The sequence below is a fragment of the Lathamus discolor genome, chromosome Z (assembly GCF_037157495.1).
Source record: "Lathamus discolor isolate bLatDis1 chromosome Z, bLatDis1.hap1, whole genome shotgun sequence".
Lineage (NCBI taxonomy): Eukaryota > Metazoa > Chordata > Aves > Psittaciformes > Psittacidae > Lathamus > Lathamus discolor.
In genome coordinates this window covers 109,662,269-109,689,014 of record NC_088909.1, presented here as the reverse complement: position 1 = coordinate 109,689,014, position 26,746 = coordinate 109,662,269, and the positions used below count along the sequence as shown (strand labels likewise).

The 26,746-nt window shown below is 46.7% G+C and overlaps 1 protein-coding gene across 4 annotated transcripts in view; it reads right to left on the bottom strand.

Moving 5' to 3' along the window:
* CTIF (cap binding complex dependent translation initiation factor) overlaps positions 1 to 26,746 on the bottom strand; it is a 154,396-nt gene that overhangs the window by 38,189 nt on the left and 89,461 nt on the right. For 3 of the 4 annotated variants that reach the window (XM_065662903.1, XM_065662906.1, XM_065662907.1), the window contains exons 8-9: positions 5,021 to 5,462; positions 2,947 to 3,276 (exon numbers count right to left, since the gene is read on the bottom strand). In XM_065662903.1, the coding sequence (XP_065518975.1) occupies positions 2,947 to 3,276; positions 5,021 to 5,462 (772 nt within the window). The remainder of the gene's footprint in view (positions 1 to 2,946; positions 3,277 to 5,020; positions 5,463 to 26,746) is intronic. The other variant, XM_065662905.1, reaches the window with a different exon arrangement.

The window sequence follows — 26,746 nt, the reverse complement described above, 5'->3', positions numbered from 1 at the left end:
TTATGAGATTCTCTGGTGCTGTTGCCGTCGCAGTCCCAAGAGAAAGGGACAAACAAGCCCCTACAAAACAGGAGCATCTGCCAGGAGCAGATGTGGGGGGGGCGAGCGATCCAGCCCCAGGCGCCAGCAGCACAGGGCAGGATCACGTTGATCCCGATTTATCACACCCCGGCAGAGTAATTCCCCAGCTCGCCGGTGCCCGGCGAGCCGAGCTCCTTACGTCCGGGGATCAGATTAGTCTGAAAGGTGCTAGAGAGACATAAATCCTGCTCTGGAGCAAGTGTTTTATTAAAGGCTTTTTGTTTTGTTCTGTTTGTTTTCATTTATTAATGGTAAATTATCCAGAAATGGCTGATGGAAAACATCTGATGGTAGAGAGGCCAGGACTGGAGCTGGGAAACGTTACATTATTGACCCTATATCAACATGTTGTACTGATATATATGTATATCAATATATCATATTGATATTGAACTATCAACATCATATCATCAAACATATCTCAGTATATCATATTGATATATTAATATGGTATCCACATTGCTTCACAATATCCATATATTACCCAGTATACCATATGGATAATGTATCATATACCAGTACCGTCAACTCCCTGATCAAGGGAACTGCAATGAATCGTTTGTGCTTCATACCCGGGTCTGTTTCCAGTCAGGGCTACCAAGCCTGAATACATCACAAAAATTCCCAGTTTTGGGCTTGACCAGAGTACTTAATGAATCTGTGTGAATATATCCGATTGTTTTGGTTGGAAAAAGAAACTGTGCTTGGAGAAAGTCAAATCCTTTACTATACGAAAGGAAATGTTACATTATTTAATCTCACATAGCACTTTGCTTTTGACCTGTAGTGATCTGTCACCTTTTGCCCCATCAAGACGTTTTCCAAAAGATGTGCAGTTTGGGGCTGAGCAATTCCCTTTTGTGCATTTTTCTATGCTCCAGCACATGAACTTGGTCACCAGCACTCCCCGCTTGCTCTTTGCATTTCACTTCTTCCCACCTTTCCACAACGGATGTCATTCTCCCATCACACTGAGACTGGCTACATGTTTCTGGGAAGCACTTTGGGACTCTCTGGAGATACGAGATATATTATTTATCCTATGTTCATGCTATGAAAAGCTGAATACGAAGCGAGTTATTATTGAACATGACACTGTGGATAAGTCAGTCCACTGGGTCTGTTGGTAGGGGTGGAAATGCTGGGGCAAGAAAGCAAGTTAGAAGGGATGATGGAAGAGAACTGCCATCATCCTCAGTTTTTGGATGACACCCTGCTCCTTCCTGGCCATTGCTCCTGGACTCTATTTTGGACTTATTAGCATTGTTCAAACAAATGGGGAAAGACACAAGAATGTGCTGGCATGGGAAAAGCAGGATGCATGAAGGGTTTAGAGCCCCCTCCAGCTCCTTGCATCTAAATCTGGGACTGATGCTGACAGCAGTTTGCCTCCTCCTGCTTTATAATCGCCTTGGAAATAAATTGAATGGAAAAAAATCACTACCTGGTACATGTAATGGGCAGATGTGTGTGCATCCCAAGGGAAAAGTAGAGAAGGGGTGGGCACAGAGAAAGATGCTGGGTTTGATATATACCCAGAGCAATGAGAGAAGCAAATCAGGACCACTGACTTTGCAGAATGATCCTAGGTTACACTAAATATTGATTTTTATAGTTTTATTTTGCTCCTTATTTCCCTGCTTGCTGTGTTGCCCAAAAGGCAATTCAGCCTGCACAAGGCAGAGGCAGCCAGGCACAGCATCCAAAGGATGATGTCCAAGAAGTGCAAGGCAGGGTAAGATGATGTGCCAATAACTGAAGCAGTGCTGAGCACTGAACGTGTGCAGCAGAGCAGAGAAATGGAGCAAGAGATTGTACATGCCACAGACGACATGTGTGTGTGAGGGAATAGCTAAATGGAAATGCATATTAAATTAAAGACAGAAATTAATGGTTTCAGCTCCAAAAGTACTGTTTCCAGAGATACTGAAAGGTTCATATGAAACCCTCCCAGAAAGCAAACCCCCTTTGACAGTGGCACTGATCCCCCAGCAGACCATGGGTAGTTGAGGACAGGTATGTTTCCCCATTATCCACCACTATCATGGACCAGTTATTGCAGCCACTGCTTTCCTTCCCCCCACCCCCCAGCTCAAACTTTGCTGTCATTCACAGTTTTGGAGCAGAACAATCAACCAGCACTGCATAAACCAAGTCACCCAATAATCAACAAATGCCCAAATTACTATAGTCTGGGTCGCAATCAGAAACCAGAAGTGAGCTCTTTATCCAGGTGATGCAGCCAACAACCTACTCAGGGACCACGGAACCACAGCACCACAGCCTGGTTTGGGTTGGAAGGGACCTTAAAGCTCACCCAGCTCCAACCCCTGCCACGGGCAGGGACCCCTTCCACTGGAGCAGCTTGCTCCAAGCCCCTGTGTCCAACCTGGCCTTGAGCACTGCCAGGGATGGGGCAGCCACAGCTTCTCTGGGCACCCTGTGCCAGCGCCTCAGCACCCTCACAGGGAAGAGCTTCTGTGACTTGGTATCTCTCCAGACTTCAGTCAAAAAAAGCAGTAAAGACCCTCCACTGTAAGACCCTCCAAGTTCACTTCTCTTTATGCCATGGGGATGCTGCCACAAGCAAATCACTTGTTTCGCAGATGGGCCCTGGTGTGAGATACCATAATTCCGCGTAAGCTCATAAAATGGGAATGAAGAGCAACTTGACATTGCCCTACACTGCCATGATATCTATGGCAACCACTAAATATGTGCATAGACAAAATTGCAGGTACCCTTCTGTTCTCATCAACTGGCTCCAAAAGGAATTTGGTAATGGCTCAGCTCCTGCCCAAATACATGGTAAGACCAGGCGGGGTGATGCTGGAGGCATATAACCAATTAATTTTATCTCTTTACCTGCAACATGTTGAGGAGCAGACTCCGGAATTTGGTTCCTTCCACCATGAAAAGGGCCATTTTGTCACACAGCTTGGCTGCTGTGGAAGCAAAGCTGCGGTCTGTCACCGCTTTCTGGTAAATGGTCTTGACTATCTCCCCCAGCATCTCCTCAGAATTGGTGGAGTTCTGAGCCTCCTCCATGAAGGTGGTGAGCTTGGAGTCAACGTCACTGCTGTTGTTCCTCATGCTGTTGAGGATTTCAATTAGTTTGTCCATTTTGTTCTTTTCAGGGTCGGTGGTTTCCACCGTGACTTCGTCCTGGTCCGTGAAAAGGGAAAGACAAGGCGTCTGTTACACAAGGAAAAAACAGACATATCAGCCCATGTCCTTCCACAAACTGCAAAGGGGAAAGGGGATTGGGAAGACATAAAAACAGACATAGAAAAATCAAAGCATCTTTTAGAGTGGTCTCATCTCAGCATTGAAAGACACAAGTGAATGAGTCCAGCCCCAGAAATATTCTATTTCTCCATTCCCCACAGCACTCAATCCCAGAGTCCACCCCCTAGGCTCAAGTAAAAGATGTGCTCAAGGGTCCTGAGCTGGGATATTGCGGTCTGACCACCCCTGATTGCCTCTGGCATCCCGGACCAATTTCTGGGGGTTTCTGCAACATGGTGATAATGGACATTTTTGTCTCTATTTTGAAAGCACACTGATGTTTGCAATATACTCAGATAACAACCCTACAAAAATGTCTTTTTAATATATATTTAATAATCTAAATTGAGATCAAATGACACATGATCCCAGCATTAGAAAAACTCTTAACTTCTCCATCTCTTGGCTGTTACACTTTTCACTTCACATCATTACCACAGAATTCATTGCTTCTTTTCAACATTTAATTATGCATTTGCCCTTTTCCCCCAGTGTCAGCCATGCATCCTGCCTAGTTTGAGTTGCTCCCTTCTGATCTTAAGATGTGCTATACAAGATACACCTGTAGCAATTCCTGGACAACCCCAATGTCAACCAGCAGTTGGAGTTGTCCAAAACTCTCATCAGGAGGCTAGTTGTGTTGACAGCACCCACCCAAGAGTAGGTGCTTATGTGATGTGTTTCTTACAAGACTGTAATTCACGTGGAGAACATTAAAATTAATATTCTGAAAGTCTCTACTATACTCCCATTGCTTTAAAGAACATAAAAATAACCAAAATAATCTTTTCCTCCCCCTCATGACACATACATAAATAGTAAAGGCACATGCATTCAAAGGTATACATTTCCAACATGCACTCCCATGGAACTGTATATGTTCAGGTTATTTTTGCTACGTATTTTGGAAACCTCATTGGAGATACCCCACAGATGCATTTTCCAGTCTGAAAAAAAGAGTCTCAAGAGAAACAGCCTGAGTTTCACAGGGGCGAATGGATGTATCATCTCCGAATTCCTCAGAAATCTGAGGCTGAATATTGTTTCCAAAAAGGATTTCTCCTCCGTCACTTTTATGCAATAGTTTTGTTATTGTTGGTTTGTTGGAAGGAAGAAGGAAAGATAAGGGCATTTCAATTCATTGCTGAGATAAACAGATATCAGCTTCTAAGTAGTTGACTACCTATTCAGCACTCAAAAGTTGATGCTTGAGATTTAGCTCTGTAACTGTGGATAGACAAATTGCCTTTTCAGACCTCTTTGCAAAGTGGTCTGAATGTTGAGCTCTGCAGACTGGGAGGCAGATAGCTGGGATCAGCCTTCAGGGAAGGGGCACCCAAATTGCACCTCACATGTGCACCACCCTTCTCCAGTGGTCTTTGTGTGGGTAGGGAAAGAGTTCCCAGTCCTTCTTGGAGAACTAAAGCTGGTAGCAACCTCAACCAAGAAGTCAAGCTAAGAGCTTTAGCACTGTGTCAATAAAAGGCCTCCTGAAGAACCACAAAAACACATCAAGAGAAGTGTTGACACTGGGAGTTTGTTGGGTGCATTCATGGAAAGGTCCCTTGAGCCCACCACCCTTCGTATGGAGAATGGCCAACAGAAAGATTGTTTGAAAAAGGAAACTCAAAATTTCTCTAAGATATAATACCTTTTCTTTTAGCCTCCTCCGCAGCCTGTCTTTGGAGGACTGAAGCAAATTGATCTTGGGTCTTTCCCCAACGCGCTCATGAATACTGTCTTTCCGCTTGGTCTCTGACTCCTGGTTGTACTGCTGAGACTGCTTCTCCACAGCCTCTGGGCCTCGGTGTGTCTCCACGGGGATATGCACCGGGCAGATGGAGGTGTCCTCGATTTTCAAATTCTCAGTCTCTTTGGCGTTTCTGTGCGTTTCTTTGTCGTTGGGTGAGTGCTTCTGGTTGTGGTGCCATCTCCGGTTCTGGCTGTAGCCATGGTGGCCCGTCCTGCCTGAGGAGTGAGGGGCCTGGCCGCCTTGGTAGAGTTTCTGGTGGTCCCTGTTGTGTTTGGTTCCACCTTGCTGATGATCTGCGTGCTGCTGAGACTTATTCCCACCAGGAAGTCTCTGCTGCCGCCTGGAAAGCCAAAGAAAGTCATTAGTTCACCCTTTCCTTCATGGTTCCGTCTGGTCAACACATCTGTCCCACCAAGCAGCCTGGACCTTGATGGGTTCATCCCTGGAAACGTTCACAAACTGTGTAGATGAGGCCCTCAGTGACATGGTTTAGTGGTGGCTTTGGCAGCGCTGGGGAACAGTTGGACTTGATGATCTTAAAGGTCTTTTCCAACTGAGCTGATTCTGTGATTCTGTGGGTGGGCTCTGTGAGTTTCCTTGCCACAAAGGGGAGCCAATTTCTTGGCATCTAACACAACCTAGTACCAATTCACACCTCTAAATCTCTTTCAGTAACAAACATATTTCAGCTGAAAGTTTTCATGAACAGTTAGAAATCTGGGGGAGATTTTCCTGGAAACCAAAATCATGCTATCTGTTTTCTGTGTTGCTTCCACAGTAAACCAGGGAAGACCTAGACAGTGCCAGCTGAGCAGCAGGAAGTCAGGCAGGCAAGAAATAGCAGGAGATATTTTGTCCTGAAGACCTAAGGAGCTCCTGATACACCTGGCTTACAGCACCATTCGTTCCTCTTGCTGCCACCACTGCTGTACCAACATAGCATACTGCTTCACTGGTTTGCAGTGAACCATTTGAAGTGTACCAATAATTTCAAATTGGAAAAAAAAAAAAATTGAAAAGCAAATAATTGAGTAAAAGAAGTGCCCACGCCAATGGTTTTGTTTGGCCTCTCTTTATGCATGCTCTTCATCTTTGCTATGGTGGGACAGGATGTGTGTACAGACATGCTTGGCTCTGATACACGGAGCCAGGACCATTACCTCCAGATAGGAGGCTATGTGAATACAGCTCCAAATGGATAACACAGCAGCCACAAAGAGGAGGAATTGCCTGCAAATTGTTTGCTGAAGTGACTACAATAGCTCAGAAGGGATGAGCAAGCCCTCGTGTGCTGGCTGTAAGCAAAAGCTGAGATGGCAGGTCCCCAAAAAAACAGTGGTTGAATGGAAGAAATGCTTTGGCAGTCTTAAACATTTCATATTTCCACATGGGCTGCAGCATGGCTTTCCCAAGTGGAGAAAGCAGGGCTGGAATGCCATCATTAAGGATGCAGTTAAGATGGAGATGGTCCTGGCATCAGCTGCCTTCACTCAGGACAGCACAGGGCTGGCCCTAGTCACAGTGGCCACACTGCTGCCCTTTTAACACTCATTATTTGCTCTGAGAACATGTGGGATGTCTTCCCTAATGCTCAGCTCCTTACAAGGCTGCTGGGAGCAGCACTGGCTGCTGACACAGGACATAGAATTGTAGAATGGTTTCGGTTGGAGAGGACCACCCAGTTCCAAACCCCTGCCATGCACAGGGACACCTCACGCTAGACCATGTCGCCCAAGGCTCTGTTCAACTTGGCCTTGAACACTGCAAGGGACAGAGCATTCACCACTTCTTTGGGAAACATCTCCCCAGCATCAACCCCAAAAACAGGGATATAGCTGTGAATGCTGCAGTGACCACACCAGTCTGCATCTGCACTGATTACAGCTGTTATAATCCCCCTGCTCAGCCTCATCCCTTACTCCAAATCCCTGTCTCCACTACGATAAACAGCAGCATTTATTTTAAACCCATCGCAGAGCAATTAATTTTGTTTTCATCATTTGCACCACTCAGGGGTGCTTGAATGAAGGAAGTGGCCATTCACAAATACATTTCAATGGTCAATGGCTAAACAGTCTCCAATCCTGCCTGCCAAAGCAATCTCACCATCAAATTTGTATTCCTTGGCATCTCCAGGAGTTAAAACCTATTTTCCAAGGCCAACTGGCTCTTAACCATAAAGAGCAAGGGCTCGTGTTTGGTGAACGCAGGACGAAGAGGCTTGTTCCTTGTGGCAGTGGAAGGAATTTGTGTTTAGTCTCAGACCACCAGATCCAGTTTTCTGAGATATTCAATGTGGGTTTCTTTTCTTTTTTTGCAAGCTGAATGGCAGGGAATTAAAAAAAAAAAAAAAAAAAGGACCTCGGGGAAGCTTTCCTGTTTTCTGGAGCTTACAAGCATTTTATGAGTACAGATTCTCCACATCAAGTTTTCCTGGCATTTCTTTGTTTCCTCTCAGTAACGCAATCACATAAACCGCTTTGTAAAGGGCAACGCTTATTAAAAGGGGAATGTCAAAATAAAAGTTAGTTAAAGCCCTTATCTAGCACTAAGCCCTCACATGCTTAAGTGTGCAAGAGTTTTGCTGATATAATTCAGCAGTTGCTTTCTGTGGTTTTGCTCTTCTCTCCTCTCAAACATCGGTGTTTAACTGTTTGGGTGCACTTGCAGCCATGGGTTATAAGCCACACAGGCTGCTAGTGTATTTAAGTTGCAAATATTGTACAAAAATTATTAAAGTTGCACACAGACACAGCTTTAGTTTAAGCAGAGGTAAGGCAAAATGCCTGGAAATGAGCTGGGAACCAACCTCTGCTGTAAATTCCTGCAAGAAATGTGTGCAGAAACACTTTTTTTCCCTGAAAGACAATGGTATTATAAACCAAACCATTTCTGTTTAAAGGCTGTGAGAGAAAAAAGGTTTAAGATCAAAAAAAATACCCCAAACAGTTAAGCCAATGTGGAATGTGTGAAATTGTTCAGTTTGGGGCTTTTGCCATAGGCAGAAGACAAGCAGTTCCGTCCCTGTACAGGACAGCTAAAGGCAATATCCCCATGGCAAGGGGCAGAGCAAACACAAACCAAAGCTCTGCAGTCACCAACCACAGGACGGAAAACACCAGAGTTAAACAAGTTAGGGGAAAAAAAATGCAAGAAATAAAAGGCAAAGGAAGGAGAATGGCAAACAAGGAGCAACGTCCGTGACTTGGCAGCAGGCAGGGGTCTAGACAATCATCCAGCATTCAGGCAAAGACTCGTTGTGTGCTTTTATCTTCCCAACACCCCAGCGAAGAAGAAAAGCCAAGAAGAAATAGGACTCTGCAGGGAGGAAGAGCCAAAGCAGGGAGAACGGGGCCCAGATCTTTAAACTTTCTTTAGATGCACAGCACTGCAAAGACTGGGAGGCTGGGATGACCCATCCTTGCTCTCAGGTATGACCAAGGTGCTGGGGACGTAGAGAGCCCCAGGAAGGGGCAAAATGGGGATCAGAGCACCCCACCACATGCACCCACAGTGGGTTGAGTTGATGGAAACAACCTTGTGCTTCTTTAAGGGCAGGAGTGTAGATGCCACTATGGTGGCTTGAGGTGACTCGCCAAGCTTAGGGAACCAGACCATATAGGAACCCAAAGGGATTTTCCAACCCAGGCTTTTAAGTTTGCAACGCTGAAGGAAGGAACAGCTGAAGCTTGAATCATGCACCAACACCTCCAAGAAAAGCAAGGATTCACCCCAGAAAAATGCCACAGTTCAGGGGAAATCCTCCTTCTGTCCCTCTGCTCATCCTTTGCTGTAAGAACATGGTGCCTTGCAGGGAACTGTACTTCAGCTACAAGAAAACGTGTCTAGGCAGCACAGTGGTCTCTTACCTCTTGACTCCACTAACACCAAATAACTATTTTCACTTCAAAGGCCGAATTCTGATTCAGCTCAAAACTCCCCCTGTCTTCAGAGGGACCGGGGATTTGGCCATCGGTCAATGTGGAAACTAAAGAGACATTCAGAGTCACAAAGAAACTCCAGAAGTACTAAAAACCAAGGGGAGACAGTCAGGGTTGCCAAGCTGGAAATAGGATGGTATCGCTTCTGCTATCGTTTCTGCACTGATTTTATTTAATTAACTAAACGAGATACCTTTCAACAGAATTTAGATGTGACAAATGTCTGCTCTGTCGGAGGAGCCTACACAAACAAATCTAAGGCTTCAGCTGTCTCGGTGATTACCAGCCTACGTGCTCAGAAATACAGGATTCCTGCAAGTTTTTACTACATGGTTTGCTCCCAAGGAAAGGGGAAGGCACAAGGCTGGGGAAAATAACTCCAGACACGTGGACAGCTGTGGTCTAAAACACAGTTGCTCCGTCCCGTCAGCCCTGCTCACATCCCCCTGAGCGAGACGAGTCCTCTGAGAGCCCCCACCATTTGTCTGGCATGTGGAGAGCTGGAGGACAATGCGGGGTTACATTCTGGTGGTTGCACGGAGATTTGGTTAGGCAATTCTTGCAAATAGTGAGAGGAACAGAGTTGCAACTCCAGTGGCACTCGAGACATTTACCCTGCGGTGCAGAGCATCCCGTACGGCTGAATGGATCGTGATCCCATCTGTGGGCTCAGGGACTGGGTGCTCTGCGTGTGCTGGCTGTTGCCTTTGAAGAACAACATTGGATGCCACTCTTGCCCTCAATCCCAGGCAACCTCCCCATGGTACAAACCCTCTGGAGCATGCTAAGCTCCTCACAAGGGAGGGATGCTGCTTTTGTCCTGCTTTTTTGCAGTGCCTGAAACCTCACGGACGTGGATGTGGCCACCCAGCAATTCACAGCTAATACAGACTTGCAGCCACTCAGGCAAGAGGCTGAGAATGAAGATTGGTGCCATGGTCAAGGTCAAACCTTCTGCATCCCCTTCATCATTCTGGTACTTGAATGGCAACATTCCTCACTGCATTTTGCAGACAGAAGTTTCTCTCCACCTTTTCTTCTGCCCAGGCAGGATCTCACCTCTGTGCCAAGATCAGGCCAGGAATATAATGCTAAGTCTCGGGAGCATCTCATGAGCATCTTCGCAATTAACATGCCTGTGATTAATTAGCAATTGCTGTTGTAAGAGCCAGATTAAGATCTTCTGCAGAAATGGACTCTATGGGACCTTCCACTCCCATGAGGACCCCAGATCCCACTTATCCTCAAAGCTGCAGGAGCAGAGCACCCTCAAGGCATGCAGCAACTGTACCTCAAATGGAGGACTAGAGAGATGGCTCTATGGGATGAAGGGCCACCTCTCTCCATCTTCTTTCTGAAAATTCCATACTATTGTCCATTGAGGTAGGAAAATTAGTAACCCACATCTCTGAGTCACCACTGAAAGAGTTAAATTCAGAGACTGATAGTGACTAGGTTCTTCCCAGGATACCCAGCCTGGAAAGGGAAAGGGCAGGAAGAAACAGAGTCCTCAGAAACATCCCCTGAACAAACCAATTTATCCAGGCCCAGCCTTTCTGTACTAAGCATATTCCAGCCAGACCAGCTGCTTCACCTTGTGTGATGCAGCTCCACATATAACCAGACTGGCACAGGTGCTGCTGGAGGTGTTTGGGCATAGCAGTGCTGTTGTGGTCAAAACACCCATCACCACTGGCTCTGGGCATCAAAGGGACACTGTGGTCCAAACTACAGAGCCTGAAGGATCCTAGCTAGGAGCTGGTGCAATTTTATAGGGTCTAAAACTGGTCCTGGATGTCTGGAGAATATTGCTATTAATCTAATGAGGAGAAAGGTCTGAATTTCTTTTCTAGAGGCCTGACTTCCTCCAAAATTGCTCTTCACCAATCCTACCTCCATGAAAGGTATTCTGGTGTTTTATGGGCTTATATAATGAGAACTCAGTGTTGCTGTGGTGCAGGAAGCATCCAGTCATGGCCATTTTCTATCCTCACCATGGCTGAGTGGGAAACACTCAAATAAGCTTGACAGTTCCACACAATTTAATCAAAAACCTCAAAACCCCACAGAAAGCAACAACCACCAGCTCCAAGGATGAAGAACACAGGACTTCTGTGTGTTTTCCCTTTGGCTTTCTCTCTCAAACTGATTTCGCTTGGCTCCAGTTTAATTTTTGTTTGCATTTTTGTCAGATGAGAAGGGAACAAGATGTCATGTTCACTCCTGAGAACAAAAATGAAATTATTCACACTTCTATTATGCCTTTCTGTCAACATGGTTAAAGTCTACCCAGATGACCAGACCCAGACCACACATCTGTATGGACACAGCATTCTGGAAGCGTAGAATATCCACTTGTCAAAATGGTGGTGATTAGGATCTAATATCATCTTTGCGCAGTTTAGATATAATGCATGCTTTAGATCTAGCATGTACGCACCCTTGGAAACATACAATGAACTCCAGAAGGCAAGCACAGCCAACAAAAACAACACTATGAGGGTAGAGATGTTTTTGATGAGGCTCACAGCATCTGGCTGCTGGGAAAAGCATTATGAAACCTTCAGACGAGCTGCATAGTCAGGCACAACTCCTCTTGTCAACACCTTGGTCTTGGGGTACAACCGCTGCTGACAACCCAAGGGAGAGTTGTCAACAAAATATCTGTCTTTGTTTGCTAGATATGAGTTAAATTGGCCTTTAAAACATCACTAGGTTCACTATAAACCAACAGGGTAGTACTGACTTTTACAGTGAGGGTGCTGAGGCGCTGGCACAGGGTGCCCAGAGAAGCTGTGGCTGCCCCATCCCTGGCAGTGCTCAAGGCCAGGTTGGACACAGGGGCTTGGAGCAACCTGCTCCAGTGGAAGGGGTCCCTGCCCGTGGCAGGGGGTTGGAGTGAGTCTTAAAGGTCTCTTCCAATCCAAAATATTTATTGATTCTATGATTTTATGATGGAAGAGCTTCTCATAGAGACACTCACAGTACTAATGCATGGCTGTAGGGTTAATACAACGCATGGTTCATCTTGGGATGCACTACCTTATGTTATGAGATGCTAAAGGATTTGACCTTTCCAAACACAGAAATGCACCTGATTTCTCCCTGTGCCTTCCTGCAGCATCACTTCAAACAATCGGTGTCCGCTACTTCCCCCACCACAGTAGTGGACACGCCATTCACATAGAATCCTAGAATCAACCCTTCCTAGGTTGGAAAAGGCCTTTAATATTATGAAGTCCAACCATTACACCAGGGCTGCCAAGGCCACCACTAAACCATATCGCTGAGAGCCTCATCTACACAGTTTTTGAACACTTAAGAGGACTTTTGAACACCTAAAACACTTATGGGACCACCAGATGAGCACACACTCTGCAGGCTGTTCTGCAGGAACAAAGACAGCGCTGCTGTGATGAAAGGACACGAGACAAAGTCTATGGGAGCAGACTCAGCAAAGCATCGAGGAACAAACTTGTCTATTGCTGAAGTCCAGTGCAAGTCCTCACGTTCTGCAAGGCCTGGCCGCACAGCCTGACTGAGTCAGCTATTTTCTTCTAAGCTTCATGGAAATGAATCTTCAGGAGGAATTTAAGTAGCTGTTTTGTAACACCAGCTTGGGAAAGACATCCCAAGTACAGATGGCATGTGAGATAGCTCCAAAACAGCTCTTTAAATGCTTTGCTGGATCTCCCACAAATCATTAGGGATGTCCAGATGGGGGCCCTTGTTGCACAGAGCGGGCAACCAGCTAGGAAGACACCCCCCAGTCTTCGAGGCAGCCTGCCCAGACTGGTGTAGAAATCACTGCAGTGATTCCATGTAGAAATTGCTTGGAAATCGTTCTCTCCATAAACTACATTACTTGGAATCATGTTTTTGGATTCTCAGCGTACTGTAAACATGATTGCAAAAATTACATGAAAACCATAGGAAAATACAGTGACGAGGAACTGGATCCAGTTTAGATGGAATAGTTTAAACTTGAAAGACACATCCACAGTACGCAAGGTTCGTTCCCACAGTCTGCTGAGGGGATGCTGGTAAGAATGTGACTTGAATGAATATAGATCAATCTTTTACTACTTTGCAATAAAAGAGCTTATACCTCAGACTCCAGGCTGCCTCCTTTAAAAATACACCAGGGCTGATCAGTTATCTCGAGATCTGATAATCCTCCAAGAGATCTAAACTTTAAACCCATGCCAAGATGCACAGACACAGCCCACGACCATCCCTCCATGGTCCTGTCCCTCAAGATACAGCCTAAATAGTACGTACAGGCAACCACCTGCTGCCTTTTTGTTCAGCTGTCTTCCCTTAGACCTCTGTGACTCTTTGACCTGCAGTTAGGAGACATCCTAGGTTTTTTCCATATCCTATTTATACCAGTGCTTTCTAGTGAAGAAAGAATTGTCTTTCCTGTAGAAGCTAAGGCAAGATTTGACAGGATCTCCTAACAGCTGTCCAGACATATGAGATGACCCAAAGTCAATGGCAAGCAATTACTTCCGACACGGGGATCTGGTAAAACACCAACCCAAGGAGCAGAGATGCTTTATACATAATGTGTGCCAGAATCCTTTATCAACACATTAAATAAATTGCTTTAAAACTGATGCAGTGTGCTATAGCTTAGTGTAGAGCTTTGAGAGCTAGGATTCGTCTGGACATTGACTCACTGCAACCCAGCGACAATCCTATGCAGTTTCCCAAATGTTCACCTAAGTCTGTCCCACTGTCAAAAGAGTTGTGTCCTCTTGAACCCATTCCCACCTCTTCTCCCATGCTACCCCCAGCACTCGCATGGATGTACTGGGTTGATCTACTCCCAAAATTAACTTTCTTCTGGCTATCATCAGTTTGAATGGGAGCACACTGCCTGGGGGGGAGGCACAGAGCAGGGTCACTTTCTGCAGCTCCAGTGCCACGTGGCTGCTGGCCCTTGCTTTAATCATGGAATTGGGATGATCCATAGCATCTGCACAACGCTGGGAATGGATGGAGCAACGTTAGTTTAAATGAAAGAAAGAAGCCTGTTGTCCACTCGTGCCCCGGAGGCTGTCACGCTAAATAAAGACATTATCAGAGAAAGAGCAGAAACTCAGCGCCTTCATGCCTGTTAATGACCCCGGCACCTTCCCAATCAATCCAGGGACTCTCTTTCCCACAGATGGTCCCTTGGAGACAGACTGCTGTGGCTTTAGTAGGAATAAATGGAAACAAAACAGTTAACAAATACCCAAAAATAGAGCGTAGTTAACTTTCTTTTTTTTTTTTTTTTTTTTAATATGGAGATGAAAAATCCCTGGGTGATTTACATGCCAGCAGAGATATTAGCTGCATATAATAGATGCAATATTTTTAATACTAATATTTTGGGCTGAGACAAGAGTGGGAATGGAAAGTATTTCCAGTGCCTTGACTTCTTTATTTTGCAAACATCAGTTGCTAACTGGGGTCAGACAGAAATACTGTTTCTGCAACAAGAGCCCAAACAACTCAAGCTGGCAACTTCTTCACACACTAACCATGCCAGGAGGCCCTGCAGAGCTTCAGCACTTTGCTCCCTCCCAGGTCTCTGGGGCCAACATCCCCATCTTGGGCTTGCAGGGAGAAGGAACGAGGTAGTAAATGCTCTCCTGCAGAGAGGGTGGCTACTTGCCATGGCCGAAAACTGGAAGTCACCACCCAAAGCATGCAGCCACACCACTGGAAGTGCTGCTGGGCTTCTTCAGATGGGCCGGGTCTTATGGGAAGACCTTGTGTGACACAGGGGATGCCATGGAACCTTTTTTTACCCATCAAAAGCATCGACCTCTGATTGCCCTCAGTTCAGCTGCCAGATAACTCTGGAGAACAACCTGGCAGCAGAAAGCCTTTGGTACTTGTTCCAAGAGATCACCAGCAACAGCACATTTATATTTTCTAGTGAAGAAAGAATTGTCTATAGAGGAGCATTGAAAACAGGATAAATAAACAAGTTATTTCACTTCATATTCACTCCAGCGAACAGCTGCTGACAACACCTCCATGAAAGCATGCTGGAAAACAACGTGTAGATGGATAAATCCATTTCCAGTACTGAGGAGCCATGCCGGAAACACTCCACCAAAGAGAAAGCCATTTCAATAACAGATCGGTTTCCTAGTGCAGAGGAACCTGCCGCTATATTTCCTTCCCTCAATTCTGCCTGGCTGAAATAGCATCACGTAGACGGTTGTGTTTTGCACTCCATGACACTGAAAGAGCAGCCTGGAAGGACAGTCTCATGGGTGACAGGGTTTGCATATATGAGGATCTGGTGCCACGGGTTCACTGCAAGGTCTGCAGCAGGGGAAGGTCCACTCACGCCCCCTTCCCTTCTTTCTGCCTTGGTTTCCTCGCAGGGAAAGAGGGGATGCTGAGAGAGCCCTCTGCCAATGCGCACATTGAGGTCGATGGGCAACAAAACACCACAGCGTTGCTTCATCTCTGGCTGTTTTCCCTGGGGACAGCTCTTGCATTGGTTCCCTGTGACTCTTCCTACAGCTGATTCTCCCAACACACATTGCCCATGCAATGCAGACTTTCCTGACAGGTTGGTTAAAATTAAGTCACATCTTCAGCTACCAAAGCAACACCAATACAAGCAAGATAACCAAGGTGTCCTGGATGCAGGGCGAAGGAGATGCTCCAAGGTCCAGAGTACCTTTCCAGGCTGGGAGACTGGCTGAGAGAGTTGGGGTTGTTCAGCCTGGAGAAGAGAAGCATCCAAGGAGACCTCAGAGTACTCCTTTAAGCGACCTTTAAGTACAGGGAGACCAGGAAGGGAGACTTTCCAGTACTCAAAGGGAGCTTAGAAGAAAGATGGGGACAGAATTATTAGTAGGGCCTACAGCGACAGGATAAGGGGTGGTGGTTTTAAACTAAAGGAGGGGAGATTCAGAACAGATATACGATGAGGTGGTGAGGCCCTGGCACAGGTTGCCCAGAGAGATGGTAGATGTCCCATCCCTGGAAATGTTCAAGGCCAGGTTGGATAGGACTTGGAGCAGCCATTCAATGGTTCTGTGATCCCAGAGGCACTGCAGAATGCTTCTGTTGATGGTCTTGCTTTCAAAGCAAACTCTATTTTAAATGCTGACTCCCACTTTGCTGAACACAACTGAAGCGCTAAAGTACTGCTCAAAAGGCACTTAATTTGCAGGCACAGCCATGTGAGCACTTCTCATGACATGAAATGAAGAATGGTTCAAAATAACCAAAAGGAGGTATTCACATAATGAGCCATTAAATCCATTAAATTCACATAAAACACCATTAAACCATTAAACTGTTGAGCTATGCTATAGGGTGTGAGTTCCAGAAGTTTGCAAGGATTGAAAAAGCACACTGCCAAAGTCATAAAAGAAAAATCCATCAGGATGTACTGGATACAAAGATAGGCAAATGTGGTCCTGTCGATCCTCAAAGTATAAATTCCTAGAGAATCATACATTTTGGTTGGAAAGGAACCTGAATATCGTTGAGTCCAATTAAGATGACAGCACTGCTGGGAAGGAGCATTACATGCATACCTTGCTCTTTACATGCTCCTCTTGGTGTCCATTTACTGATGATCAAGCCTGGTAGTCTGGTGTTACCCATCACACCCCTCCTCCTGCTTTTACTGACCTCTCAACCAGCTCCAGCACACCATTAGCCTCTCTAATTGCAAACTAAGAACTCCTGTCCTGTGCTGATGCAGGATGGCATGGCAATGAGAAGCGAAGGCGAGTTATCTCCCAGCTGGGTAAGGGGCTGCGGCACAAGGCTCTCTGCATGCACAGCCAGCGGCACACTTGGGCAATTACTGCTGCCCGGCTCACGTGCTGTAATTCATTAAGCCACAGTAACGCAATCACCCAGCTGAGCCCTTTTAGGAACAAACCGCCGAGACAATATTGTCCTCTGGGGACCTGCAGTTCGCAGAATTAATTCAGTGCAATAACTCCCAGCGATGCTGCGGACAATCAAACCGAAAAAGAAATGATGATCTGTATCTAAACTGCCTGTAACCAACACCTCGGCTGATGGCCTGCGACCGCTGGCTCTGCTCGGGCAGGCAGGGCAAGTGCTGACTGTGAACTTGGGATTTTCACTTAATCCTTGAGGAACCTCATTGTGAAGGACCAGCGCTCCACTAGACACAGAATCACAGAACTATTATGGTTGGAAAGGACCGTCTAGTTCAAGGCAAGGGCCAGAGCAGGTTGCACAAGAACGTGTGCAGGCTGGTTTGAATGTCTCCAGAGAGTGAGACTCCACAACCTCCCTGGGCAGCCTGCTCCAGGGCATCTGACACCCTCAATGTAAAGAAGCTTGTCCTCATGTTGAGGTAAAACTTGTTGTGTTTTAGTTTATGGCCATCGCTCCTCATCCTGTCACCGGGCACCACTGGAAAGAGTCTGACACCATCCTCCTGGCACCACCTTTGAAACATGTGTGAGTTGTTCTAATGTTGTTCTAATGTTTGAGACATTAGTGAGTTCTTCACCTTGTTCCACAGGATGCTCAGATTCGGCTGGTGCAACCTACTCATATGGTTTAGTTTTAGGAAGTCCTGCGAGGAGCAGGGAGTTGGATTCAGTGATCCTTATGGGATCCTTCCAACTTGAGAAGTTCTATGATTTCTTTCTGAGATGCAACTTTAGTGCAGCTGTTTCTGAAAACACGGCCTGTCCTTCACCATTGGTTCAAAGCTTCTCAGCCTTAAGCAGGACAGTGACTATTATTCTAACAGCACCTCTGCTTAGGTGCTGTCAGCTGCCTGGAAGAGTTTTTTGCATCGCTGCACCCTACACACAATGATTTAGTTAGATGCTAGTATTGCCACTCATCACCGCACGCAAGTACACCACCAGAGACTTACTTTTGTCCTTAAAAAGAAGGAACTTCTCCCTAGTTTGCTCAGGACAAGAGCTCTCCCAGAAATGGCGGCTTTTCACAGCCACCATCACACTGGCTCAGTTCTACTCCCTGCTCAGCATGGATGGCTGTGACATCCTGTGTGGGTTTGCCAATGTTCCCTCTGCATCGCCAAAGAGAGTCTACATGGTGGCTCCAGAAACACCCACCAGCTCCCAGGAGAGCATGGAGAAGACAGAAGCACAAGGAGGAGGATGAAAACATGACTTCCAGATGCTGCTTCAGGGGTTCAGACCCAAACACCATTACACCTAATTAATTAATCCTACTGAGAAGGAAAAGAGTGTTTCAACCTTTTCAATTCCTTGCCTTTCTTTCTCTTTTGTTCCAACACCATGTGTTTAGTAAATGCAAGGCAAATCATTTAGCTCAATGATATCTTTCAGCAAGCACCCAGTCCATCTGAAACATTCCATTTTGTTCCAGCTAGGAACAGCACTTCAGCACTAAAATAACATCTTTATATTGTTGCTTTCTTTAATAAACATCCTCTCCTCTCACTGCAAAGCCTTCAGTAAATGGCCCTGGAAGAACAAAAGACATTTCTGTATTGTTTTAAGTTCTCTTCCTTTCTGAAAACCTCAATTAAAACGGTGAAAAAGCAAACGTGTCACTACTATACTCTGTAATTATGAACTCATTTCTATTCACTTGCCCAGCAGGAGAGGTTTGTCCCGGTGACCTCTGGGAATGGGTTTCTAAGGCTTTTCCAAAATTTCATGGCCTTAAAAACGACACGTTCATGTCAGCCGTAAAACACGTTCACCTTCCCCTTCACCCAAAATAACTTCCAATCTTAAAATCCAGGGTGAGGGCCATTCCTGTGCCTATTTTTATTTGTGAAAGGAGGCCTAGCGCTGGCCATGAATAGATCGGCATGGGAGCGGCTCTGGAAATAGTGCAACCCTTCAAGACAGCGTGCAAATTGCATGAATATGGGCTGCCAGCTTATTGTAACAAGTTTTCAAATAAATATCGTGCATGGCACGCTCCTGAGTAATAGTCAGGGTTCTCTTGGCCATCTTTCCAGAACAAAAACTATCTGGCTCAAAGAGGACACGTGCAAGTGCGATGCCAACCTCTTGCCAATGTGATGCTTGCAGGAATAAGTGTGTTTTCAGTAGTTAAAGTCCCTCTGAGAAAACATTTTGTGAGACAAAAATGCTGGTACAACTTGGTTATATATGTATATATTCTGGTTAGATATGCATGTGTCTATATATATCTTTATATATATATATATGTGAGAGTGAAAGATAAGGAGGGCAAATAAAAGGCAAGACCATTTTGTCACGAGAGTTTAAATAGTAGACAGGAAGATCATGCCTGAGAACTCAGAATCAGGTAATAACAAATGCAGAACTGCAGATTTTCACATAAAAGAATAAAGTAATACTGTCCTTTTTAAAAGCTAGAAAATTGCTTTAAAATTCACACATAAACCACAAGCCACACTGCTTTAAAGTCCATTCCTGATTGTCCCATGATTTCATGTGCTCGTGACACACCTAGGCAAATGCATGTCTTTTCTTTCAAAAGTTAAGACCAAATACAAGGGAGCACACAAACATCCACCACACATCTTAGGTAGATCTGAGGTCTCTACAGCTCATCAACCAATTCCCCAAATCCCACCAAGGATTTGGGTCATCTCATGTCTTCTCTGAAATTTAAGTACCAAAGGCATCACTGCTACGCACATCCTGAGATGCCACCGTCTCCTCAGACTCCCCCAAGTTCAGTCAGCTCCTACCCTAGGATTCATTATTTGGGCATCCACCATCAGCTCCCTTCTGGAAGAAACCTTCTAGAAGAAGATGAAAATTGTTATTTGAAGTAAAAACAAGTTCAGGGTTGCAGAAGGAACTGGAAATGCTTTTAAGGGGCTTAGAGCTAAACCCTTCCACCTCTAGTGGCAACAGCTCTGTTGACACCTGTGTATGAAAAACCAAGGGCAAAAAAGCTTACTACACACTTCACCCGTGAAACGCCAATGACTGCCGTCAACTCCTGCTCATTAGCAGCGCCAAGCCACCTAAGCTGGTAGACCTTGGTAGGGTCTACCTACCTGGGTAGGTAGCTACCAGGTGATCCATCTACCTTCCTTCCTGCCCAGTTGATGGGTAAGAGGTGCTCCTTCAGGCCAGTGAAGCCAGGCAGCCTAAAGAAGGGGTTGAGCTAAACACAAGATGAGGGATCTCACCCGCCTCAAGAAGTGCCAAGGCAGCACTCTCCGTGAGCCTGAAAACATCTTGGTGGAAGCCCTTGCTTTCCTTGGCTAAGAAGAGATTTCCCCTCCATGAGATGGGAGAGAACGGGATGCCCATTCTCAGGTCTTTGTTCTTGCTGAAGAGAGACCACAAACAAATCCCTATCCCAAGTCCTTCCTCTGGTGTGAGGCATTTTGGCTCAACTCCTCCCACAGCTCTTTGTTTTTCAGACTTCCTTGGTTCTGGTCAACATGGGAAGGCAAAATAAAGCAAGGAAACCTGCTCTCATAAGATGGGCAGATTCATTTTTATTATGTGAAGGCCAGAAGATCTCAGTGAGAATCTTTCCAGGGCTCTCCAAGCATCTCTGATTGCCACCTTTGGGAATTCTCACCTTGTCCCAGGAGAAGGGGATTCCTCCCTCCTCTCCATGCAGCACTGGATTATTGTAGGGTTGCTCACAAAGTTCAGTCTTGTGCAGGACAACTGTTCCCCACATAACTTACAGCAGCAAGATGCACTTAAGGCATGGAGAACGTAAGCATGGGGTAAGGGTTACACAGATGGTGGGTTCAATTTGCCTGATCATAGGTGTCTGCCATGTCAGAGGCCAAATGTGAGGTGGGGATCTAAACTCCATGGCAGCCAAACCAGGAGCTGGAGACTGGGGAGCGAGTCACCTGGACAAATGCTGCTTCACACTGAGGTGAACCATCCTCCAAACTCCACAGACCATCTCTAGGTATAATGGGAACTTTAGTACCGAATTCATATATGGTTAACATAGTTATGGACACATGTGTGACACAGATGGTGGCATCACTGGAGGTGCTTTATGGCATCTTGTCTGGCTCCCACGCCATTTTGGTGCAGGTTACACAAGGTTCACTCTCTCTAGCTCCTTGCTTGGATGTCATGATATGTGAGGGCATCTGCAACAGCATCTGTGATCACAGAGGTGAAGCTCAGCAGTTCTGATAAAGGTGAGAACCGAAATGAGGTCTTCCATGTGTCCCCCAAGGCTGGATATAGAAGAGCTGTTGCTTTGCTAACCTGCTCCTTAGCTTCAGAGCCACCCTGAGCTCTTGCTCCCTAATGCTCACAAGAATGGGCAGCAGCAGAAAAGGAGTGAACAGCTTTCAGTGTCAACGACTTACTGTCCTTCAGATCAGCCCCTACTGCCACACAGGAACAAGATACCTCTTAAATACAGAGGTTTGATGAAATTAGATGTCCCTCCACCACAACCACACACAGAAGTTATGGATATTTTTGCTGGAGCAATTATTTTTCTTTCTGTGAATTAGCATCATAAGAACCTGACCTTATCCAACAGGCCATTACATATCTATTGAGGTTTCATAATAGTAACGTGTTTTGCTGGTGGTACATAAAGTCTTTCAATCAGCTGCAGAGATGGAGAAAAACAACCTGCAAAAGCTTCCTGATGCCATGAAGTCTACTGGCAGCTTGGCAATTCAGATTAAATTTAGTCTGCAGGACAGGGGTCACTTCAGTCACCATGATCATAAAAAAAAAAAGGAATAAAAAGTCTTGTGTTGTAGAGTATTTATGTAATGACAAAGCTGCCCTCAATAGAGGTGGCAACCCTGCAGCTGGGAAACGCACCCAGTTCTCTCCTGCCACTGCCTCCTGGCATTAAAAATAAGGAACAATGAAAGGAAAGGATTAAATCTGCTTAGATGAGTATCTTTTAACCCTTATGCACCATGCCTTTAGGTAGGCATAGAAGCAGGATGCAGCAGATATGGAGAATGACAACGGATTCACATCTCCTGAAGATCTGCTCATGTGGAGCGTGTCCTGTTGAACTCATGCAGGTTTATCTTTCTCTTTACATTAGTCCTGAGCCCACAGAGCTCTGATAATTACAGAAGTATGTTTTCCCCACATTGCAAGAAGTGCAAAATCCTTTCAGTTGTTGCTGGCATCGGGAAAGGAGCTGTAAATATGGCATTGCCTCTCGTGGTGTGTTTTGCCGGCAGGATGGCAGCCGCACCATCTGCCTTGAGGGTGACTCATGGCTGGGCATATTCTCACTGACACCCTCAAATGTGTAAGGGCTTAGCGCTGATCACAACGGCAGAAACAAGAGCAGCTGGGTGGAAAACCTCTACTCACCCCGCCACAGCTTGAGGCATGGGTGACAGGCAAAACAAACACCCCAATGGGTGCTGAAGACCAACTGCTCCACCTTACTGTTACTGGTATTTCACATGGACCACACAGATAATGGGAAGACCCTACAAGTGGTGCTGGGGCTGGCAAGTTGCCCTTAGATGAGCCAGTCCATCTCCGATGCTAGATTTAAAACTGGCTGAACTTCAGATGGCTTCTACAGAGCTATTTGATCATCCATGCCCCGGAGGTACTGGAGCTGGGATTAATGCACAGGGATGGTGTTGGACTATTACAGCCCTGTGCCAGGCTGTGTCCTGTTCACCGAGCCCAGAGCAGGGTACAAAGGCAGCAAGGGGTCTTGATGGAGCCAAACCACCACGGAGCTGCCAGCTCCAAGAGGTCCCTCTTGTTGAGAAGCTGCAGTGCTGCCCAGCAGCTCCACCCGCAGCTGAGTCACTTCAGCCGGATGCCCATGGCTTGTCAGGCGGCAGCTTTTTGATCACTGAACGACTGCTCCTTCGACAGCAGCCTGGTACAGGCTTTGTTCTCAACAGCGCCATGACCCCTGGCAGAGTCTTCTCCTCGACGCCTGGAAGGAAGGGCAGTGGGGCTGGGTGATGCCAGTGCGTCTGGCCAGCCTGGCTCTGCAGGTCGAAGGGGCTCCCGCTTGATCCCTCTTGATATCATCTCTGCCCTGCTCCATCACTGCCTTGGTCCCAGGAGCAGCTGAGGGACTAACCACGTCCCAGTGACACCAGGTCTTCGTATGGACCTACCCAATAGCCTCATGAGAGGGTATGGGAGTAACTACAAACACAGGGAGGAAGGACCTTGTGCCACTGCAACCCCCTCCAGTTCCCTACGTCTATTACTCCCTTGTTGGCAATCAAGGCAGACATTCCTCTGATTTCCAGCTTTAATTAAATGGCCAGTTTTATCTGCTTGCTGTTCACAGCAGCGTGTTTCTTCAGCAGAAACAGCCCTTCTCCCTTAGTGCCATCTAACCCCGGGTACTTCGAGAGCATCCGCATCCGCTCCCAGCCTCTGCTGGGCAAGGCTGAGCCAGCCAACACGTGAGAAGCAGCGTTTCCTTCTCTGAACTTTCAAGTTTATTTTATCCTCCGCATCCCTGGGTGACCCTGGATCCTCACATTAACAAACAGAAAAACCCCGAAAACCAAAAGCAGATAACTTCTGCTTTATATCTCACCTCAAATCTACCTTGCTAATGGCTCCATCTCACTCCAATTCCTGCAACTTCCACCCGACCACATACCTTCCCCCTCAATGAGGAGCTCTTGCCCTTGAAGGAACGAGCTGGGCAAAGCTGATCCCTGTGATGTTTTATGACAGGGTAAAGTGGTAGAGTGCCCTTTATGGTGTTTTGAAAGGAAATTGTACAGGAACAATGTCCTGAGCAGCGTGGCTATTGAAAACCCTTCACAAAAGGAGTTTGCCACAAGAGGAAAAGCAGCTTAATCAGTCAGACTAATCACTGTAGGTGGCTGAGTGTCCCCGAGGGTCTGTAAAATCAAACATAATGGGAAAAGAAATACATCACAGCTTGCCTACGCTCCTCAGCGGAGCCGCTGGCGGATCTGGGACATTCCCTGCCTGGCCCCGAGCCCATCGTGACCGTCCTTTGGGCTGTCCTTATGCAGGACCACACTTGCATAGGAGGAGGTGGGCTCTGGTTGGGGAGTCAGGACAGGGGTGCACTCACCCCAGCTAACCCAGCTCTTGGTGTGAGCAGGACGGGTCAGCGCAGCTTGCACAACCCTCCTGCTTCAGGAAGAGGAAACCGTCTCTGACAGCCACTGGGGCTCTCCAGGGAAGGAGGATATTTCTGCCTCCCCCGGCTCTAAGTCTAATTAAAACCAGCAAACAACACAAAAATAATAATCCAGACTGTTTTTTCCTGATCATTTAAGTGTAAAGCCAAGCTAGCGGTAGGAAGCAAACTGGGACAACTTGGGGACATTTCTGTAATCCTGCTGTTGAAAGGCATCAAGTATTTGGGGCATGCTGAAGTGAGATGGGGAAAGGACACAGAACCACAGAATCATCAGGGCTGGAAGGGACCTTTGAAGACCATCTAGTCCAACCCTCCTGCCTATGGGAGCCTCTTGGCTTCCACCCCTTCTCTCCATGTGTAAGCCAGTCTCCTGCTCCAGCTCCTTACCCACATACGAGGGCTTTACGAAGGATGGATTTCCCAGGTGCAGAAACACCCCTCCTACCCTGCCATCCAACAGGAGATGAGGAGATGACACAAAGCTCAGGCATAGCTAAGGGTCCTTCACCCAAGGCTGGCTGTGGTCCCCAACAGCCCTGGTGGGATAGGCAGAGCAGCCCCTTCTGTCTCTGCTCATCCCAAAGCCTGAAGATGGAGGAAGGACATGGGATCCTTTTTCTACTGAGATGACAAATTCAGATGCCTTGTTTAATGAGGGGATTGATTAACACTTAGGCTTCTCTATCTTCTCCAAGGCATGAGGCTGCCCTACCTTGTCATCCTCTTCTGTCCTTGCCCGCAGACTGACCACGAAAAGCCCCATGAGATTCAAGCCAACATCTATGTGACTACATGGAGATTTATTTTTGGTAAGGTATCCAACCTGATTTGACTTTTGAAGCCAACAAGACATGGTGATGACAACGGTGCAAACTTCTTAAGATTTCCCCAGCAACATTTTCCTGGTCCTCAGCAAGACTGTCCCCTTCTTTAGGTGATGCAGAACGATTTCAGTACTGCTTTAACCAGAAGATTAAAGGAATGAGGAGTTCTTGACCTTGAAGGCACGAGCTGGGCAAAGCTGATCCCTGTGATGTTTTATGACAGGGTAAAGTGGCAGAGTGCCCTTTATGATATTTTGAAAGGAAATTGTAGAGGAACAATGTCCTGAGCAGCGTGGCTATTGAAAACCCTTCACAAAAGGAGTTTGCCACCAGAGGAACAAACTCACCTGTCTGAACTCACTGCGATTTTATGTATTCCTTGTAAATCCTATCTAATCCGGGCAACATTTTTCACCACTCCTACAAGGTTGGTGCATGCATTTCAGGCTATGGGGTTTGGCCAGCTGGACCCTCCATCCCAAAACACATCATATCAGGATGCCATGGGAACTGGAGAAACACTGTGCAGCACCAAGCTGACCTGTAGTGCTTTGACAGATACTTAAGAAATGGTGTTTTGGGCAACTTCCTGAAAACACAAGGGGTCAAACTCAGAGCCCACCAGCCCAAGAAGACCACGTCCCAGCACAGCCTGTGCTTGGCTAGCAGAGAAGCATCAGGCTGGGAAAGGCTGAAGGAAAGAACTTGAGAAATGGGTCCATTGTGCCCCATATCCAGAGTCTTTTTTTTCACTTGACCGCTTGCATGAGAAATCATGCCAGGAGAGGTCCTGCCACTGCCCAGGGAAGGTTCTTCCTTCCCTAGAGGTGGCTGCCTATGGGAAGTCAAACCAAGTCACCTTTGGGTCTTGTGTGCCAGCAAACATCGGATCAGTGTTTAGGTCAATCATAGAATCATAGGATGGTTGGGCTAGAAGGACTTTAAAGCTCACCTGGTCCCAACCCCTGCCACGGGCAGGGACCCCTTCCATAGAGCAGCTTGCTCCAAGCCCCTGTGTTCAACCTGGCCTTGAGCACTGCCAGGGATGGGGCAGCCACAGCTTCTGTGCCAGCGCCTCAGCACCCTCACAGGGAAGAGCTTCTGCCTAAGAGCTCAGCTCAGTCTCCCCTCGGGCAGGTTCAAGCCATTCCCCTTGGCCTGTCCCTACAGGCCCTTGTCCCAAGCCCCTCTCCAGGTTCCCTGCAGCCCCTTTAGGCACTGGAGCTGCTCTCAGGTCTCCCCTTCAGGAGCCTTCTCTTCTCCAGGCTGCCCCAGCCCAGCTCCCTCAGCCTGGCTCCAGAGCAGAGCTGCTCCAGCCCCCTGAAAAACCCTCACTGGTGTTTAACACTGGGACACACTGACAGCTACGAAAAACTTGTCTCTGCTCCCCCATCAAGCTGTGATGCTCTCCATCACACTCATCAGGATGTGGCTGTTACACCTCAAGTGTTAAACCAACAGAGAAAACACTGGCTGTGGGATCTTTGCTGGGTGAGGTGGGAAGTGCAGTACTTCCACCAGGTCTTTTGCTCTCATTATAAGCTCTGCAGCAAGAACCTCACCACCTCTGTAGGCTTTTCCACTACTCTGTGCAACCAAACCCTCCAGCAGATGAGCCTCTGACGTTGACCGCTGTTACTAAAAACACGTCCACACAGTGATCCTTAACTGGGAAGGACTGTTTGAAGCCTGTTTTGATGATACCTCTGATTTGGTCTTCATATCTGTCTTATGCAACAAATGAAGCATGCATCCCATGAAAA